Source organism: Orycteropus afer, unplaced genomic scaffold (genome assembly GCF_000298275.1).
Source record: "Orycteropus afer afer isolate SDZICR_OR568_19922 unplaced genomic scaffold, OryAfe1.0 scaffold00070, whole genome shotgun sequence".
Taxonomy (NCBI): Eukaryota; Metazoa; Chordata; class Mammalia; order Tubulidentata; family Orycteropodidae; genus Orycteropus; species Orycteropus afer.
The window spans coordinates 9411293-9432935 of NW_006921657.1; the positions used below are offsets into that span (position 1 = coordinate 9411293).

At 39.8% G+C, this 21643-nt stretch overlaps 1 protein-coding gene across 1 annotated transcript in view; it reads left to right on the plus strand.

Annotated features, from left to right (window-relative positions):
• Positions 1–897: 897 nt before the first annotated feature.
• Positions 898–21643, plus strand: part of DNA2 (DNA replication helicase/nuclease 2) — a 69659-nt gene continuing 48913 nt past the window's right edge. The window contains exons 1-5 of the mRNA XM_007940684.2: positions 898–971; positions 4075–4257; positions 6557–6740; positions 10163–10308; positions 14408–14539. Of these exons, the coding sequence (XP_007938875.1) occupies positions 898–971; positions 4075–4257; positions 6557–6740; positions 10163–10308; positions 14408–14539 (719 nt within the window). The remainder of the gene's footprint in view (positions 972–4074; positions 4258–6556; positions 6741–10162; positions 10309–14407; positions 14540–21643) is intronic.

Here is a 21643-nt window from a genome sequence, read left to right on the forward strand (position 1 = left end):
AAAACAGTTCTTTGAAGTGTGGCAAAGAGAAGGATGTGTAGGTCTCATCCAGGCAACATCTTTTAAAGATGGGAGATAGCAGATCATCTCCTACTACAAACATGAAGACAATCCAATAGTGAGCCATGGTGACAAAGACAGGAGGAGGGGTGAATAACTGAAGAAGAAATAATGCTACAGGTCGTGGGATCCTGAGGATACCTGAGATTGCACTTGTCAGGAGGAAAATTTTGCCCCGTTTTATTTATTTTTATTTGGGTGGAAGTTTACAGAACAAATTGGTTTCCCATTCAAAAATTCATACATATTTTGGCTCATGACATTATTGATTGCAATCCCCACCGTGTAATCTCGTTTTTAAAAAAGTGGAAGGGGGATAAAGTGGGTGCAGAGATTGGTAGGTTTGTACCTTTAGTGGCGGCATTGTCGATGAGGGAGCTTCCATCTGACAACTTTTATTCTCTCAATAAGTTTTTCAGAAAAAGAGGAGAGGTTGTATCTAAGAGAATGCAAAAATCTTAAGGCTAAAGAGGGACTTCTGAGTTTGGGCAACTGCAAATGGTTCTGTTCAAATCTAGAGTGGATGTTGGGCACGAGTTGAAACGTAAAGAGATCTGGCGGGAACATTCAGTTTGGGTCTGATTACAAAGAGCTCCCTGCTTTTCATGCCCTAAGGCAAAACAGAAGAGCGAGTTTCTAGGCCTTTACCGCCCAGGTGATACGCTCCACAGGGAAAAAGCGAACTATTGGAGAGGCCATTCCGCGCAAGTCACTTGGGCTCCGCGGGCTCTTAGTAGGTCTGCGCATGCGCGGGACAGCTCGCGCGGTTTTCTGTTCGGTGCTGCTCTCGTTTCCCCGGACTTTTTCTAGCGCCCATTTGAGACCCCTGCGCTGAGGATGGAGCAGCTGGACGAACTGGAGCTGCTGATGGACAAGAGTTTCGGGGAGGAGGCTGCGCGGCGGCAGGAGATGTGAGCGGAGTGGGTGGAAGGTCTGGGAACAAAGCGGGAAATTCAAAACAAAGGAGCGGGAGATGCCTCACCCTACACTTCAGCCGACTGAGGGTGGCTGATCGAGCGACCTGGCGGTTGGCTCGGATTCTGGGGGATCCGACTAGCCCTTGGAACTGGGGTCCACTTCATAAGGTTTTCTTTCTGGCCACAACCCAAGGGCTCTGACCCTGCAGTTCATTCATTTCCCTGGATTTTCCGATTTGGGGGAGTCTCGACCACCTTCACTGCTATTCATAAGGTTTTCACTGGCCAATTCTTTGAAGTGGCCACCTTCATTTAAAGGGTCACTGAGTCGAAATCGACTGGAAGGCAACAGTTACCCCCTCCACCGGCCTCCTTAAATGTCCTAATAATGGGAAATTGCAGTTGGTTTTCGCCATGTTGAGTTGGAGAAACCTATCCCAAGGTGGGAGAACTCTCCATGCACCTTCAGCCAGCGTGAACGAGCAGACACACCTGACCCACTATCTTGATGTGGAATTATTTTCAGTGGTAATAACAATGCTAATTATTGCTGAGGAACGTTTGAATTTTGGGGTTTGATTGGTAATACCTTTTGATAGGTCCTTAAGGCATCACAGCTGACCTTGGGCTAGTTTGGGTAAGTGACCCAGCAAGCAGGTTACACAGTAATTGAACCTAAGGTTGGATGACAAAGATAATTTAAATGTAAAGTGAAAGACATTTGTTATAATTGGAGAAATTACGACTTTGGATTCTCTTTTGGGACTGTCACTGTTGCTGCAAACAGGAAAGATTTAAGTGGGAGCTGATTAAGGATCTCTGGTGACATAGTAAGGAGCTATGGTGGCATAGTGTCTGAGGCATTTGACTACTAACAAGAAGGATGGCGGTTCAAGCCCACCAGCCACTCCTTGGAAGGAAGACTACTTCAATCTACTTCTGTAAAGATTTACTACCTCAGAAACCCAAAGGGGGTCACTATGAGTTGGAATCAACTGTATGGTGGTGATTTTTTTTTTTTTTTTGGTGACATAGTGGGTAAGGCATTTGGCTGCTAACCAGAAAGTCGAGGATTCTAAAACCACCGGCAGCTCTACGGGAGGAGGATAAGGCAATCTACTTAGCCTTGGAAACCCAATGGGGGTGGCCATGAGTCAGAATTGAATAAATGACTGTGGGTTTTGAATGATGACTTAAAATGGGAAAAGGGTGGATTTGTAGAGAAGGGGTTACACATACTTTGCATAGTTCCAGAAGGCTAGGATCATTGGAAAAAAATACTGTGAAATTGACTTACTGCCAAAGGGGCAAGGAGGCCACATCTTCTGACCTCCTCTAACCCCACAAAAGGAAGACAGAATCACCATCAGTAGCCCAAGGCCTATGCCTGCGAGGCTAGACATGCCACCTCCCTCCAGCTCTTTCACCAACTGTTCCTCCCACAGCACCCACCATCTCTCTGCTGGGTTCAGTAATTTGCTGCAGTGGCCACACAGAACTCACAGATTATGGGGTTTATTAGGGAAGCAACAGGCCACAATTCAAGCTCAAAAATGCACTCAGTCTCTCACAGCCAGCTGTCTCACTTAGCAGATGGCAGTCTCAGCAGCACATTGCTCTCTCAGGAGTGCGTGTCTCTCAGGTCTCTCTCTCAGCAGCGTGTGTCTCGTGTGTCTCTCAGGAGTGTGTTTCTCTCAGCAGCACATCTTTCTCAGCCAGTGGTTGGAGAGACTCCTTCTACCTCAAGGAGAGCTCCTTTTGAGCCTGGCAGAGTGACTAAACTAACCAATCCCAACGTCAGAATTCTATACACCTAGGAGAGCGCGAACTTCCCAGAAAGTGACTTTGTGCTGCTCCCAACAGAAATACCCCAGGTAGATAACTTTAACAACAATCGGGCACTACTCAGTTGCTCACAGCAAATTCTACCATGGAATTTACAAAGACTTATGGTTAGAAAAGCCACACTATATAATTTACTACACCTCACTTACCCATTGTGAATAAGAAATTTCTGACAATTAATAATGGAATGAGCTACCTAGAGAGGTATTAAACTTCCTTTTCTCTACAAAACAGAGACTAGTTAAACCCCAGTGGAGATTTTATAGAAAGTTTTCCTGCATTAAAGAGTAGATTGGATCAGATGTTTTCTAAGTATGCTCCTAATGTAAAAATACAATTCTGTGTCTCACAGTAGGACTTCCAATGAATCACCCACACTAATGTTTCTGTAGAATTCCTCTGTTTCATCTACAAAATTGGTAGAATCTGAGACACCTTCTCTTGTACTTGGGGAAGGTTTGCACCAGTGATAGGAACTTTTTGTTTAATATTTTTCAATTTATCCTTAATTCTCACGGTGATGAATGTGCCATACAACTCTTTGCAGAGCTTATATTTGGAAAAGCCCATATTATAAATGGCATTGCTTCTCAAAGATTTTTATAAATTGAAATTCTATGCTTTTCCTCTTTTAATTTTACCTAAAGTCATTGTGATAATATAGAAAGCACGTCTAGAAAGTAGTGGGTGGCTTCTTTTTTTTTTTTTTTTTAATTTTTATTTGTGGTGAAAATATGTACACGGCAAAACACAACCATTCAACAATTTTAGCATGTACAATCCAGTGACATTGTTTACGTTCTTCACGTTGTGTCGTCATTCTTGCCATCTCTACCCTAATTATCCACCCCTCCCCCATTCACTTAGCTTCACTGCTTCCTAAATTTCTCATCTATGCTTTACAGTTACTGGTGTCTACTTAATTTCATGTAGATAATTCTTTAAAATTGTGTAATGCTCAAGATAAACAGTTTTTACTAACTGAGCTAAACTGTTGTTTACCTTAAAGATGATTTCAGGGGATAGTTTTAGTTCAAGATTCAAAAGTTATATCAAGGTAATAGATTCAGGGGTTCCCCTAGTCTCAATGGGTCCAGTAAGTATGGATTTCATAGAAATTTGAAATTCTGTTCCATATTATTCCTTCTTCTGATCAGGATCCATTGAGTCCTTGATCAAAATGTTTAGTAATAGTAGGGTGGCTTCTTATTTTGTGGTTGTGCTAAAATAGTTTTTTGTGTGTATGTTTTAGATTTCAGAAGAAAGTGGATGTTTCCTTTCCTAAAACTGTTCTGAGCCAAGGAATGGATAACCGGTACCTGGTTTTAGCTGTCAATATTGTACAGAACGAAGAGGGAACCCATGAAAAACATCTGATCATCACTGCCTCCCAGTTGCTGGAACATAAAGAACTATGCATCCTTAGGAATGACTGGTAATTTTTGTGTTACTTTGAGCACTGATTTGGCAAAGTCTTAAGGGTATCCTCATAAAATCCATCACATTGCAATAATTGTTAATAAAGGCAGTAGTTTCAGTCTTCAAAATCAAAATTGTTCCTATTTTCTCAAAATCGCAAGCCTTTTATTTCAAAACGTTTTAATTTTTATTGTCTTTTGAAAGTCAATACTAAAGGGCTTATTTATTAACGATTGTTCTTATTTCCTAGTACACTGTTTTCAGATTGCAGCTTAAACCTTATGTTCTCACTAAGAGCAAATTTAATTACAGCCTAGAAAAAAGTTCTTAGACCCCAAATGCCAGTGTTTAAGTAAAGTGTGGTATCTGAAGGATGCAGGGAGATGCAGAGAAGATGGGGGTCTAACTTTGGCTCTTTGACTAGGGTGCAAATTAGGTAGCTTGTACTAGATAAATGTGATTTTATTTTGGTTATGTTGAGTTTGGCTTTATGCCTCAAGACTGTAAAAGCTGTTTACAAGATCTTTTTTTTTTTTTTAACTTTTTATCGCTATTTGGGTGAAAGTTTACACAGCAAATTGGTCCAGTCAACAATTCATACACATTTTGAGTTGTGACATTGATTGCAATCTCTATAACGTAACTGCGCTCTTCCCACTTCCTCCCTGTTTTACTGTTTCCATTTGTCCTTCTTTCCTATCCCTTCTTGCCTTCTGAGCTTTATCCCTGGGCAAATGCTGCTCTTTTGATCTTGTATGGTTGATTGTTCTTGCAGTGTGTGTTTCCCTGGTATTATTGTTCACCTTCTGAAACAAAACAAAACAAACCAAAAACACTGCCGTGGAGTTGGATCTGACTCATAGTGACCCCTCCTTGGGTTTCCGGGGAGATACCTCTACAGAAGTAGATTGCCCAACCCTCCTTCTGAGGAGTGGCTAGTGGGTTTGAACTGTCAGCCTTCTGGTTAGCAGTCAAATGCCTTGGGCACTACGCCACCAGAGCTCCTGTTCACCTTCTAGGGCTGTCGATTGTTTGGCTGAAACTTGAGCCACAAGGATGAGTTCAGTTCCAGGGTTGAAGAGTGTATAAGGGCCATATTCTCAGGGGTGCCACAAGTCTCTATCAGATCAGTAAGCCTGGTCTTTTTTCTTTTCTTTTTTTTTAAATCTTTTTAGTTTTATTCCACATTTTTCTCCCAGTCTATCCAGGATCTCCTATTGTGATCCCTTTCAGAGCAGTTGGCAGTGGTAGCCAGGCACCATCTACTTCTTCTGGTCTTGGGATTGTAGAGACTGGATTCACATGGTCTTTTAGTCCTTTGGAATAATTGTTTCCATGTGTCTTTGATTTTTTCCCCTCTTCTTTGCTTCAGATGAGGAAAGACCAATAGTTGTACCTGAGATGGCTGCTCACAAGCTTTTAAGACCCTAGGTACTACTCACCAAGATGAAAGGATGTAGAACATTGTCTTTGTGGACTATGTTTTGCCAGTTGACCTCAAGTTCCCCTGAGACTATGGTCCTAAGCCCCTAGGCCCAGGAACTCATTCCCTTGTGGTGTTCGGTTTTGACTAAGAGATTTTCATAACTTTGCCCCCTGTATGCTATGCTATATGCATGGATATATTTGCAACACATGTAAATACATATGTAGAAATATGCTCTGTCAAACTTACATGTATTTGTGGTTGTGCTCCTATTCACCTTCCCACTTCTGTTCAGTTTGTGTGTCTATATATCTTCTCGTAAATTATTGTTAATATTCTATTGCAGGATTGTGTCTGTAATAGCATTTACCTTCATTGCTTTTAACTCTTACGTTCCTCTCAGTGTCTTCTTTGCCTTGACCATTTTGTGCTGACTTTCCCCTTATTGTATATTGCCTTTCCCTTTACCCAAGTTATTATGTGTCTGCCCTCTAATTAGTGATTTACCTTCCCTTTCTCGTCCCATGATCTAAGTCTGGAGAATGAGAAAATTAATTTTTAAAACAACCAATGTATAATTGGAGCTATATATTACACTATTAGAAGTTTGACATATTTTGTGATAGACATTGATAGCACTAAGGAGTTTTCCTTTTTGAGATACAAGGAAAAGCCATGTATATCTCATATGTATTTCAAACATAGAAAAGCATAGAGTGACTAGGAATTGATTCAGAAGAGTGCATCCTGTTATTTAATTAAAAAAAAAAAGCTGCAGAAATTTAGAAATACTTATTTTTCTGGTAAACTACACTTAAAACCTTCTTAATATGCTTAAATGTCAGAACTTAAATTATATATTTATTCTTTCACTCTACTTTGTTTGCAGGTGCTCTATTTCAGTTGAGCCAGGGGACATAATTCATTTGGAAGGAGACTGCACATCTGGTACTTGGATAATTGATAAAGATTTGGGATATATGATTCTATATCCAGATATGCTGATTTCTGGTACAAGTGTGGCCAGTAGTATTCGATGTATGAGAAGAGCTGTTCTGAGTGAAACTTTTAGGGTAAATAATATGGAAGCATTTGTTTGTTTAGATTTTCATTTGGAGATATTCTGTAGGGTATGGAGTCAGGTTAGCTATATAATCTTTATGGAAACCGATGGACAGTCCTGGTTCTTGTGTACTATCACTGGGTGATTCAAACCTTTGGGTTACCAGCTGAGTGTTCATGGTGAATAATATTAATAGCTAATGTCTGTATAGGATGTTAGAGTTTACAGAGCATTGTTACATTTATTATTTAATTTAATGCACTAAACAGTCCAGTGAGGTAGATGATATTAATCAACCCCATTTTTCAGATAAGGAAAATCAGTTTCAGAGAGGTTAAGTGACTTACCCAAAGTCACATAGGTAATAAGTGGCAAAGCTGGGACTCAACACTAGGTTCATGAGTCCCTTCAGTCTTACTCAGCTTAATAAAATAATTCTAACCATGCAAAAACTAATTTAAAGGGTGAAATTTTTAATTTTATATATCTTGGTAATTCTAATCTTGGTTTCATGTGATTCTTATTAAACAAAAAGTAAATATGACTATCTCTTAAAAAAATTAGGATACATTTCAGACATATACAAAGAACTTATTGTAATGAACCCCCATGTACCTAACACCTAGTTTCACTAACCAACATTGTGCTGTTCTCAGACATTATATCCTGTTACAAGTAAATGACAGCTGAAGATTTTTTTTTTCTTTTGATGTCCCTGGGTGAGCTCATACAGCTGAGGACATTTTGCAAACATAAATACCGTATCTTTATCATATCCAACAAGATTAACAGTAATTCTTTAAATTGATGTAGTATCCAGTTTTCCTCTAATGTCTTTTCTCAAAAATATCTTTTTATTCAGTTGGTTTGTTTGAATCAGTAAACGAGCTCCTATGTTAAATTTGTGCATATGTCTCTTAAGTTTCTTTTCTCTATGTTAGTTCTGCCTGCCACACACCCTCTTTGTCTCAATGGCATTTATTTGTTGAGGAACCTGTTATTTGTTAAAAGTTATTCCCTACTATTTTATTATTATTATTATTATTATTATTATAATACAACCTGTAATAATAATAATTAGAAAACTGAAAATACATTTGAGCAAGAAGAATAAGAAGGAAAAAGAAATTATACCTAAATACAAAAACCAAACAAACTCACTACTGTCAAGTCAGATCCGACTCATAGTGACCCCTCCTTGGGTTTCTGAGGCGGTATCATTATGGAAGTAGATTGCCCAACCTCTTCCGAGGAGTGGCTGGTGGGTTTGAACCTCTAGCCTTCTACAGTCAAATGCCTTAGGTGCTACACCACCAGTTGTTGTTGTGTTACGTGCCGTCAAGTCAGATCCGACTCATAGCGACCCCTCCTTAGTTTTCTGAGGTGGTATCACTATGGAAGTAGATTGCCCAACCTTCCTTCTGAGGAGTAGCTGGTGGGTTTCAACTGCCAACCTTCTGGTTAGCAGTCAAGTGCCTTAGGCACTACGCCACCAGAGCTCCCTTATACCTAAATAGATTTTCTAATTGTTTCAGTTGTCACTTATTTAGTTTGGCCTTGGGGTTTAATAAGTTTTTTTTTTTTTTGCTTAAATTAGGGGAAATTAACTTCTCTTTTAGACGTTAGAAAGTAGACCTGAATATTTAAAACAAATTTTTATTATGGTGAATATATGAAACAAAAGGATTGCCATTTTAACTATTTTTAATTGTAGAATTCAGTGATACTAATTCTGAATATTATGTATTATAATATTTTAAAATAGTTTTATACTCACATATAAAGAAATAAATACATATAAAGAAAGAATACAGAGAATTCCTCCGTAATTTGATTTTTAAAATTCCTGATGGAGCTTTTTACCAATTTTTTTGACAGCTTTTAGGGAGAGGTCTACGTTAATTGGAAAGTAAAGTACTATTCCTTTTTTTTTTTTTTTTAAATTTTTATTGTGATTTGGGTGAAAGTTTACAGAGCAAATTCACTTTCCATGCAGCAGTTCATATACACTTTGTCTCTTGACATTGACTACAATTTACCACAATCCAACAGCTCCCCTCCCACTTCCTTCCCATAGTTACCTCTTGCCTATGTCCTTTCCTCCCATGCACTCCTGCCCCCCTAGCTGTCTCCCTGTGCATACACAGCCCTTCTATTTCTATGACTGATCTCTCTGAGTGTATCTACTTAATGTAAATATTCAGCTCATATGCCTGTCTTGTGTTTGGCTGGAAGCCACAGGAGTGCATTCAATTCCAGACCTGAAGGGCAGCTAGGGGCCATATAGTCTCAGGGATTCCATTAGGCTCCATCAGACCAGCAAACCTGGTTCCCTCACCCCCTTTTTTTTTTTAAATGATTTCGAGTTTTTTTTGTTCCATGTTGTTCTCCCACTCTGTTCAGTATCTCCTACATAGATCCCTCTCCAAGTGGTTGACAGTGGACTTTTTGTGGACTTTACCAATTTTTTTGATAGCTTTTAGGGAGAGGTCTAGGTTAATTGGAAAATAAAGTACTATTCCTTTTTTTTTTTTTTTTTTAATTTTAATTGTGATTTGGGTGAAAGAGCAAATTCACTTTCCATATAGCAGCTCACATATACTTTGTCTCATGACATTGACTGCAATTTCCCACAATGCAGCAGCTCCCCTCCCACTTCCTCCCCATAGTTACCTCTTCCCTGTGTCCTTCCCTCCCATGCACTCCTGCCCCCCTAGCTGTCTCCTGTGCATACACAGCCCTTCTATTTATTAGTGATAGCTGGGTACCATCTAGTTCTTCTGGTCTCATAGGCTGAGGATCACATGGTGTACCAGTCGCTTGGATTAATTGTTTCCACACATCTTTTGTTTTCTTCATTCTTCTTTGCTCTGGATGAGGAGAGACCCATCATTGCATCTAGGTTGCTGCTTGCAAGCTTTTAAGATCCCAGTTGCTATTTGCCAAAGTAGGATGTGGAACAATGTTTTTGTGTAGTATGTTTTAACAATTGAGCTTGATGTCCTCTACGACTATGGTCTTGAGTCCGTAGGTCCAACTACTAGCTCCCTCTGTGTAGCTGGCTGTGGCCAAGAAATGAGTACAACCTTGTCCCTTGTCACATGAGCTTTGTCTTGTTTGACTTACCTTTTGGGTGAAATTAAAGAACAATATTTTAAAAATGTGAAATATTAGGGAATATGTTGAAATGTTCAGTCTTGATTATTTTAATCTTTTAATGGAGATATATATTATATTAACAATAACTTAAATTTTTCAGGTAATTCAGAGTAGAAGAAAGTGAAAGTCTACCTATAATCCCATCCATCAGAAATAAACATTGTTTAATATTTTGGCATTTGTCTTACTACTGAACTTTGCTTATAGTGGTTTAGTATACTATGTAATGAATGCATGATCTTATCCTTCTGTGTGATTTTCTTTTTTTTCAAGAGGTCTGACTCTGCCACACGCCAAATGCTCATTGGTACAATTCTCCACGAAGTATTTCAAAAAGCAGTAGGTGATAGCTTTGCCCCAGAAAAGCTACAAGAACTTGCTTGTCAAACTGTTCAAGAAATTAGACACCTGAAAGAAATGTAAGTAGTATGAGAAGAACTACAGATGCAATTTTATTATATAACTTCTTTCTTTGGAATCTGTAAGGTATTTGACTATTGTTCCATTACTATTGAGTCCATTCTCATTCATGGTAACTCTGTAGGACAGATTAAACTACCCCTTAGCGTTTCTAAGACTGTAAATCTTTATGGAAGCCGAGTGCCATATCTTTCTCCTGCAGACCTCTCAGGAGCGCAGCTGACAGCTTAACCGCTGTGCCGCCAGGGCTCCCTATTTGGCTATTAGATTATTCAGTATAAATTAATGTAATAACTACAGTGCAGATTCCCAGATCGCAGTGTTGTTATGTGCCGTTGAGTCGGATCCAAGTCATAGTGCGCCTCCTTGGGTTTCCACGGCAGTATCACTACGGAAGTAGATTGCCCAACCTTCCTTCCGAGGAGTGGCTGGTGGGTTTGAACCACCCGCTTTCTGGTTAGTAGTCAAGTGCCCTAGGCAGTACGCAACCAGAGATTGAAGTTTGTTGTTGTTGTTATGTGCCGTCGAGTCGGACCCGACTCATAGCTACCCCCCTTGGGTTTCCGAGGCAGTATCACTACGGAAGTAGATTGCCCCATCTTCCTTCTGAGGAGTGGCTGGTGGGTTTGAACTGCCAGCCTTCTGATTAGCAGTCAAGTGCCTTAGGCACTATGCTACCAGAACTCCCAGAGATTGTAGTAGCCTGTTGTAACCCTGAAGAGTTTCTGAAATTGCACAGCAGAAACGCTTTAGTTAAAAATATGTAAACATTTCATGCATGTGCAAAACCAATTCCTTACCTGCTCTCAGAGAGTGAATGAAAAACTTTTTACTTAGCTCTAGAAATGATGTGACATGAAAAGTATGGACTTGGGGGTCAGATGAACCTAGTTTCAAATTCTAGCTTTATGACTGAACAGCTTGTTTAGACATTCTGAAAAAGATAGTATTTTACAGGTTTTTTGTGGTGATTGGTGATAATATATACATGTACAAATGGATTTATAAATGAATGCCTGCAGAGATTGGCATGTCTTGCTGTCTTTCTTCCTTGACTCCTATTGATAAGCTTTTTTCACAGAAATATTTTTATTAGTGATGATTTTGATTTCCAGACTAGTTGACAAATCCTAGTGAAAGTAATTCTGTGATAACATTGTTTATATGGGGAAAATTTATCCCAATATTCTACATAACCAATTTACAAATGACATACAAGAAAGTATTTTCAGAAACCTGCCATGTGCCAGATAGTAGGCTATTTATTTAGACATTCTGTTTTATCTGATGTTGTTGTTATGTGCTGTCGAGTCATCTCTGACTCATATTGACCCCTTCTTGGATTTCCAAGGCAGTATCACTACAGAAGTAGATTGTCCAACCTTCCTTCTGAGGACCGGTGGGTTTGAACCGCCAACCTTCTGGTTAGCAGTCAAGTGCCTTAGGCACTATGCCACCAGAGCTCCCATTTAATCTGATAGTAGTTCTTATTCTTATAAATGAAGAAACTGAGCATAAAGGTTGTCATTTGCCTTTGGCCACACAACATGGCATTCAGAATTTGAATATATTTAATAAAGTTTTTGCTTTCTTATTCAAGTTCTACTTTTCTCATTTCCTACTTTGCAATTCAAATTTCTGTTTTTTGATCACACCCTAATCAATTGCAGTTAGTTCTGGTGGTTTGGAAGTAACATATGTGCTTCAGTTTCCTTAGCTATGTAATCAGAATGATGATAGTAATAACTATTTCATAGTGTTATAATGAAGGTTGAAGATGTTAATTTGTATGAAGCACCTAGAATAATGCTTGTCCTATTAAATAAACCTATTGAATGAAAACATTTGAGCAATTTCAACTCAGGGCAACCCCACATATGTCAGAGTAGAACTGTACTCTATGGGGTTTTCAAGGGCTGAATTTTTGGAATTAAATCACCAGACCTTTTTTCTGAGGCACCCCTCAGTAGACTGGAACTTCCAACCTTTCGGTTAGCAGCTTTGTGTTAACCACTTGCACCACTCAGAGACTCACTTGGCCTGTAGTTACCACAATATAAGTGTTCACTGCTATGATCATACCTTATTAAATTTCCTATCATAAGACAAGTATTTTATATACATTACTTAATTCTTAAACTAAGTTTGAGAGGTAGTTATCATCTTCATCTTAGAGTTGTGTAACCTGAGGCTCAATAAGCAGTGAATTGCCTAAAATCACACATTTACTAAATGTAAATTAGATACAGTTAAGATCCAAACCTAGGTGTAACCCGATACACTAACTGATGTGCTTCTAACGCCTTAGAGTCATTATGACTATTGGGAAGCTTAATAATAGAAAAGGAGCTTGGAGAAAACAACCTTGGAGCATAAGTTTATGACAGCAGTTCTCCAAATTTTTGGTCTCAGCCTGTGGGCTCGGGACCATGGTTGCAGGAGACATCAAGCTCAACTGGCATAACATACTATACAAAAACATTGCTCCACATCCTACTTTGGCGGGTAGTGATTGGGATCTTAAAAGCTTGCAAGCTGCCATCTAGATGCAGTGATAGGTCTCCTCATCCAGAGCAAAGAAGAATAAAGAAAACCAAAGACGCATGGAAACAATTAGTCCAAGGGACTGGTACACTGTGTGATCCTCAGCCCATATGTCTATGAGACCAGAAGAGCTAGATGGTTCCCAGCTACCACTGTCAACCATTTGGAGGGGGATCTATGTAGGAGATCATGGATAGAATGGGAGGAGAATGTGGAACAAAACTCAAAAACATTAAAAAAAAAGGGGGGGGGACCAGCTTTGCTCATCTGATAGAGCCTGGTGGAACCCCTGAGATTATGGCCCCTAGCTTCTCTTCAGGTCTGGAATTGAACCCACTCTTGTGGCTTCCAGCCAAACGAAAGACAGGTATATGAGGTGAATATTTACATTAGGTAGATACACTTTGTGGAGAGATCAATCATGGGAGGATAGAAGGGGTGTATATGCACAGAGAGACAGCTCAGGGGGCAGGAGTGCATGAGAGGGAAGGACACAGGGAAGAGGTAACAATGGGGAGGAAGTGAGAAGGGAGCTGTTGCATTGTGGGAAATTGCAGTCAATGTCATGAGACAAAGTGTATGTGACCTGCTGTGTGGAAAATGAATTTACCATGTAAACTTTCACCCACATCAATACAAATTAAAAAAATTTTTTTTGGTCTCAGGACCCTTTCACCCTAACAATTGAGTTCTCTGAAGAGCTTTTGTTTATGTGGGTTATTGGAATGTTTGTTTATTAATTTAATAATAACCCATTACATGTTATTATTTTTATGAAAAGTAACAGTTTCTGGAGAAAATTAGTGAGAGAAGTGATCTTGTTTTATATTTTTGCAAGTTTTTAAAAATAACAATACAAGACAGCTGGAGTGCTTTTGCAGTCAGTGTATTGCTATGTCATGTCCTGTAGCTTCAGAAAACTCCACTGTACACTCATGAGAGAATGCGAGTGAGAAAGGCAAATGCTATTTAAGTAGTACTACTCAATGGCAGGTTTTTTTTTTTTTTTTTTTTCTGCAATAGTTTTGACCTTAAGGGGCATCCTGAAAAACTGAGAATAGACTGTTAGTTGCTGCTGACTTCTGACAGAAGTAGGTAGTTAACATTCTTATAGGTGGTTTTTGTGGGACTGGTCGCACAGTGCCTAAGGCATCTGACTGCTAACCAAAAGATTGAAGGCTCAAGCTCACAAGCCACTCCTCGAAAGGAAGATGGGGCAATCTACTTCTGTAAGGATTTCCTGTCTCAGAAACACAATGGGGGTCATTGTGAGTCAGAATCGACTTGGTGGCAGTGGGTTTGGTTTGTTTTTGGTTTCTGGTGGTTGGGCAGATCTTAACCTTTCTGTCTTTTTTCTATTTTTATGTTTGTACTTCTCATTGTTTATTTCAGGAGCAATGTATCTAAGTTTCTTTTTTATCTTAAAGCTATAAGTGGGGCCCCTCTCTTTATTTGTTAGGTGGTTAGGAGTTGGAGCAAATAATCTGAAAACTGTTGTCATATTACTGCTTGTTTGGATTTTTTTTCTGTATTTAATATCTCTTATTTTGGCAGATACCGCTTAAATCTGAATCAAGATGAAATAAAACAAGATGTAGAAGAGTATCTTCCTTCATTTTCAAAATGGGCTGGAGATTTCATGAATAAGGATACCTCAGCTGACTTCCCTTTGATGCAGCTCTCTCTGTAAGAAACCCCTTTTGTTTGTATAGTGTTCATTTTGTTGGACTAAGATTCTTTTCCGTATATTGAATCAGTGATTTTTTAAGGTTGAGTTGTTATGCCTTATCTTTATATTTACTTATTTTGTAAATTATGGTCCTGAGTATCTCCCCAAGACAAAAAAGAATCTAATGAATGTTGTTCGGTGCTGCCAACGTGCTTCTGACTTATAGTGACCCCATGTGACAGAGTGGAACTGCCCCACGGGGATTTTTAGACTAATCTTACAGGAGAGGATCACCAGGTCTTCCTTCCCCAAAGGAACTAGATGGTTCAACTGCCAGCCTTGTGGTTAGCAGCCGAGTGCTTAACCATTGTGCCACCTGGGCTCCTTATCCAGTGAATAGAAAATTATATTTTTACTTTAATAATATCTTATAATTTTTGTATATAGATATGTATATTTTATAAAATAATCAATTTGTTTTTTTCTTTTTTCCCCCAATTTTATTGTGGTGAAAACACACACAACATGACATTTACCAACATAACAACTTCCCCATTTACAGGGAATAATTTATAATTATTTGGAGGTCTTAACCTTTTTCACTTGATACTTTAGTATAATTTCCCTGTTACTGTGATATATAGATTGTGCCCATGTTCATTGTTGTGTGGATTTGTGGTATATATTTAAATTCTGCATTTAGACAGTTAATGCTGTTTGGCATTTGGTTTAGCTTTCAAGTTTTTTTTTTTTTCTTCTTAACATAGCATTGATAGAAATTTGCAGGTAATACTTTTTATCTTTTCAGTTATTCATCCATTCAGCAGATATTTATTGGGTACCTAGTATATGCCATGTAACGTTTTAGTTGCTGGGATTACAGCAGTGGAAACAAGCAAACAGAAAAGTCCAAAGCCCCTGACTTTCCGGAGCTTCTATACCACTAAAGAAGTAAACACTAAAGTGCCAGATTGTATTAGATATGGTGTAGAACCATAAGGAGGGTGGAAGGAAAAGAGAGTAGGTAGTGGTGCTGATATATTATTTTATAGAACAGTCATGAAGACCTCTCTAATGAGGTAATATTTGAGCAGGACCCAGAAGAAAATGACAGAGTGAGCCTTGCACAGCTGTATTGTTGGAAGAGTGTTCTAGGCAGGGGAGACAGAGGGTGAGAGCTCTGTGGCTGGAGCTTGTGTTTGTGGCAGATCAAGGAGGCCACTGTGACTGGAGCATAGTGAGGTGGGAGATAGCAGAAGTTGCTCTGGGGTGCCTCTCATAAGCCATGTCAGGACTTTGCTTGCTGTTCAGATTAGATGGAAAGTCATTGGAAGGTTGCACAAAGGTTTATGTATATATTTATAATGTTACTAATTTTGTTGTTGAGAATGTACATTGCAAAACATAAACCAATTCAACAGTTTCTACATGTACCCTTTAGTGTAACCATTCTCACCCCCATTAACATAAATTTACTGCCCCTTGTGGTTCTTATCTTTGTTATTTAGTTATTGGTATAACAAATACCACAAGTGGATGGCTCTTTAGCTCTACAAACAGTTGCCTGGAGACACCCCACTCTGCCAGTACGCCTCAGCACTCAGTTCCCTTACTCCATGGGTCTGCAAGCCTAGCTCTCTTGACAAGTGCCCAATGGCACCCCACTCCACCGTGAAGCCTCCTGCCCAAAGACATCCAGCCCTTTTGCTCTGTTGTTTGGCCTCCGATGCTGTTTTGTTCTGGTCTTGTGGTTCTGGGGCCACCATTTCTCTGCCACTGCTTCTCACTGTCTGTGGTGTTACAGCACTCCTTTCTTTTTCTCAATTGCTTTTGATGTCCATAATTCTACAAACAGTCTTCTCAAAGCAATTGAAGCCTTTACTATTACTCACTGCCAATGAGTCTATTCTGACTCATACCAAGCTGTTAGGGCAGAGTAGAACTGCCTCATAGGGTTTCTCACTATAAGATCCGATTCATAGCGACCACCCTTGGGTTTCTGAGGCAGTATCACTACGGAAATAGATTGCCCATCCTTCATTCTGAGGAGTGGCTGGTAGGTTTGAGCTTCCAGCCTTGTGGTTAGCAGTCAAATAGCTTAGGTACTACGCCACCAGAGCTCCCTCATAGGGTTTGTTGTTGTTGTTGTTACATGCTGTCGAGTCAGACCCGACTCATAGCGACCCCTCATTGGGTTTCCGAGGCAGTACCACTACGGAAGTAGATTGCCCCATCTTCCTTCCGAGGAATGGCTGGTGGGTTTGAACCGCCAGCCTTCTGGTTAGCAGTCAAGTGCCTTAGCCACTACGCTACCAGAGCTCTCAAAACTCATAGGGTTTACAAGGCTGTAAATCTTTATGGAAGCAGACTGCCTCATCTTTTTCCTGCAGAGTGACTGGTGGCTTTGAACCACTGACCTTTTGATTAGCAGCTTAATTCTTTAACCACTATGCCATCAGAGGTTTTACTATTCAGCACTGTAAAATTCTTCAATCTCTACTCATTACCCAATTCTAAAACTGTTTCCACATTTTATATACCTACTAGAGCAGCAAACCACTCCTGGTACCAAATTCTTTCAACAAAATAACAAATTCTGTTATCTAGTGCTGCTATGACAGAAATACTGCAAGTAGATGGTTTTAACAAACAGAAATTTATTTTTTCACAGTTTAGGAGGCTAGAGGTCTGAATTCAGGGTACCAACTCTAGGAGAAGACTTTCATCTCTTTGTCAGCTCAGGGGGAAGGTCCTTGTTCCTTTCAACATCTATGGGCCTGGCATTCCTTGGAGACCTCCATGAGTCTTGTCCTCAGTCTTTTCTGAATCTAGGGTTTCTCAGTGTAAGGGATCTTGTGTCCAAATGACATGCTCCATTCCCAGCTTTTCTTTCTTGGTGGTAAGAGGTCAGCTGATCTCTGCTTGCTTATCAAATCTCTTTTATATCTCAAAAACAATTGTCTCAAAATACCACTAATCTTGTAGATTGTATCCTGCCTCTTTAAAATAACTGCCTCTAATTGTGCCTCATTATCATCATAGAGGTTAGGATTTACAGCACATAAGATCAGATCACAAAATGGATGATGATTACATAATACTGATTCATGGCCCAACCAACTTGACCACATATTTTGGGGGGACACAGTTCAATCCATAACAGTTCCTATTTAATCTTTCAAGTTGCTGTAGTCAATTTGATCCCATATATATAGTTCTTAAAAGGGTATAATGCTTGGGAGCTCTGGAGATGTAGTGCCTAAGGCATTTGACTGCTGACCAGAAGGCTGGCAGTTCAAACCCACCAGCCACTCCTCAGAAGGAACTCTGGGCAATCTATTTCCATAGCAGTACTGCCAAGGAAGGGTTGCTAATTGACTTGACAGCAGTGAGTTTGGTTTTTGGTTTAATGCTCAAGGCAGATACTTTATTACTTATTAAGCTGATGTATTGTTTGGTTTAAGAAGACTTCAGGGGATATTTTTGTTTTAAGGTTTAAAGATTATCTTGAAGTAATAGTTTATGACATTAGTCACACATTCCATGTCCTCCTCCTATTCCCGACTCTTCTTTTTTCTCTGTTGTAGAATATAGACCAGTTGTACCTTAGATGGCTGCTTGTAAGCTTTTAAGACCCCAGACAATATACATGGAACTAGGAGGTAGAAAAGAGGGATTAAACATGTTATTAGGCTAGTTAACTGGAATGTCCTATGAACATGACCCTAAACTTCCAAATCAAGGAACCAAATCCCTTTAGGTGTTTGGCTGTTCATAAGCAGCCTCCTCAGCTACTTACTTTCTCATGCTTTCTCTTTTTTTTTTCTTTGGTCATTGTAAATATATTTGTGGTAGTTAAGGTTTTATGTGTCGACTTGGCTAGGCCTAGTTTTCAGTGGCTGGCAGCTGAATGTATTTATCCCCAAGATGAGACTGGTAATCAACTCCATGGTGGACTCTACTGGAGCAGTGGAGTAGCTCCTTAGGGACGTGGTCTGCTTCCAGTATATAAGAAGAAGTTTTGAGAGAGGCCTCTGCAGCTTTTGACGTGCTTGGACCCTGCATGTAGCCAAGTCATTGTTCAGCAACCTGCTGATTTGGGACTATTTCTCAACTTGAACTAGTGCCCTGCTATGTTTCCTAATGTTGGGGCTATGCCATTATACTTGTCAGCCTTGGGTCTGTCAGCCTCTGCAGTCAGCAGCTGCCTGAGTTAAGGGAAGCCTCCAGCTTCAGTGGGCTAGGAGCAAGAGGTAAAGCTGAAGCCCAAGGTTGAGGGGCTTTCACCCAGTCTCTGGAGCTTGGCAGTTTGAACTCAGACTTCTAGCCCCCTAAACTGTAAGAGAATAAATCCCTATTTGTGAAAGACATCCATTTGTGGTATTTTCTGTTAGAGTGGCACTAGGTGACCTAAATAATATCTATCACAAAACTTTGGCCAATTCAAACTTGTATGTTGTTGTTGTTAAGTGCTGTTGAGTCAGCTCTGACTCATAACAACCCTGTGTACAACAGAACGAAACACTGCCTGGTCATATGCCAGCCTCACAATCCCTGCTATACCTGAGCCCATCATTGCAACCACTGTGTCTGTCAGTCCACCTTGTTGAGGGCCTGCCCCTTTTTCCTTGACCCTCCACTTTACCAAGCATGATAGGCTTCTCTCAGGAGTGGTGCCTTCTGACAACATGACCAAAGTGAGTAAGATGAAATCTGGCCATTCTTGCTACCATTCTGGCTGCACTTCTTTCAGGACAGATTTGTTAGTTCTTCTGGCAGTTCATGGTACTTTCAGTATTGTTCATCAGTAGCACAACTCAAAAGCATTGAGTTCTTTGGTCTTCCTTATTTATTGTCCAGGTCTCACATGTGTACAAGGCTACTGTAGGCGTACCTTAGCTTTCAAAGAGACATCGGTGTTCATCAGCACTTTAAAGAGATCTTTTGCAGCAGATTTGCCCAGTGCAATACATCATCTGATATCTTGACTGCTGCTTCCATTAGTGTTGATTGTGGATCCAATTAACATAAATCTTTGACAACATCAATCTTTTCTCCATCTATCATGATACTGCTTATGGTCCAGTTGGGAGAATTTTTGTTTTCTTTCTGTTGAGGTGTAATTCATACTGCAGACTGTAGTCTTTAATGTTCATCAGTAAGTGCTTCAAGTCATCCTCACTTTCAGCAAGCAAAGTTGTGTCATCTGCATATTGCAGGCTGTTAATGAGTCTTCCTCTAATACTGATGCCATGCTCTGCTTCATATAGTATAGCTTCTTGGATTATTTGCTCAGCAAGCAGATTGAATGAGTTTGGTGAAAGGATACAACCCTGACACACTCCCTTCCTGATTTTAAACCATGCAGTATCCCTGTGTTCTGTTTGAATGACAGCTTCCTGGTCTATGCACAGGTTCCTCATGAGCATAATTAAATGTTCTCAAATTCCTATCCTTCTCAATATTATCCATAATTTGTTATGATCCACGCAATGGAATGCTTTTGCATAGTCAATAAAGCACAAGTAAATATCTTTCTGGTATTCTTTGTTCTCAGCCAAGATCCATCTGACATCAGCAATGATATCCCTCATTCCATGTGCTCTTCTGAATCTAGCTTGCATTTTGGAAGTTTTCTGTCAATATATTACTGCAACCCATTTTGAATTATCTTCAGCAAGATTTTACTTATGTGTGATATTAATGATTTTGATAATTTCCACATTCTGTTGGATCACCTTTCTTTAGAATGGGTACAAATATGGATCTCTTTCAGTCAGTTGGCCAGGTCGCCGTCTTTAAAATTTCTTGGCATAGATGAATGAGTGTGTCCAATGGACATCCATTTGTTGAAATACCTCAATGGGTATTTTGTCAATTCCTGGGGCCTTGTTTTTCTCATTCAGTGCAGCTTCAATTTCTTCCTTCAGTACCATTGGTTCTTGATCATATGCCACCTCCTGAAATAGATGTATGAACGTCGACCAATACTTTTTGGTACAGTGATTCTGTGTATTCCTTCCATCGTCTTTTGATGTTTCCTGCATCATCCAATATTTTGCCCATAGAATCTTTCAATATTGCAACTAGAGGCTTGAATTTTTTCTTCAGTTCTTTCACCTTGAGAAATGCCGAGCGTGTTCTTCTCTCTCTCTTTTTTTTTTAAAGTTGTGATGTGGGTGAAAGTTTACAGAGCAAATTCAGTTACAGAGCTCACATACACTTTGTCTCATGACATTGACTACAATTTACCACAGTGCAACAACTCCCCTCCCACTTCCTCCCCATAGTTACCTCTTCCCTGTGTCCATTCCTCCATGCACTCCTGCCCCTTGAGCTGTCTCCCTGTGCATAAACAGCCCTTCTTTCTCCCATGATTGTTCTCTCCCAGGAGTGTATCTGCCTAGTGTAAATGTTCACTTCATATGCCTGTCTTTTATTTGGCTGCAAGCCATAAGTGTGGGTTCAATTCCAGACCCCTGAAGGGCAGCTAGGGGCCATAGTCTTAGTGGTTCCATCAGGCTCTATCAGACCAGTAAACTTGGTCCCTTTTTTTATTTCCAAATGATTTTGAGTTGTGTTTCACATTGTTTTCCCACTCTATCTAGGATCTCCTACAGAGATCCCCCTCCGAGTGGTTGACATTGGTAGCCTGGCACCATCTAGTTCTTCTATAGAACCATAGTTCTATAGGTTGAGGACTACATGGTGTATCAGTCACTTGGACTAATTGCTTCCATGAATGTTTGGTTTTCTTCATTCTTCTTTGCTCTGGAAGAGGAGACACCCATTGTTGCATCTAGATGGCCACTTGCAAGCTTTTAAGATCCCAGTTGCTACTCACCAAAATAGGAGGCAGAACAGTGTTTTGTGTAGTATGTTATGCAGTTGAGCTTGATGTCCCCTGGAACTGTGGTCCCAAGCCCACAGGTCCAACTGCTCGCTCCCTCTGGGTAGCTGGCTGTGGCCAAGAAGTAACTACAACCTTGTCCCTTGTCACCTCTACTATATACCAGGGAATTCTTTTTTTTTTTTTGTAATTTCAGTGAAAATTTACAGAGCAAATTCACTTTTACCTGGGAATTCTTAAAGAACATACCAATACACTTGTAGAAACTTTT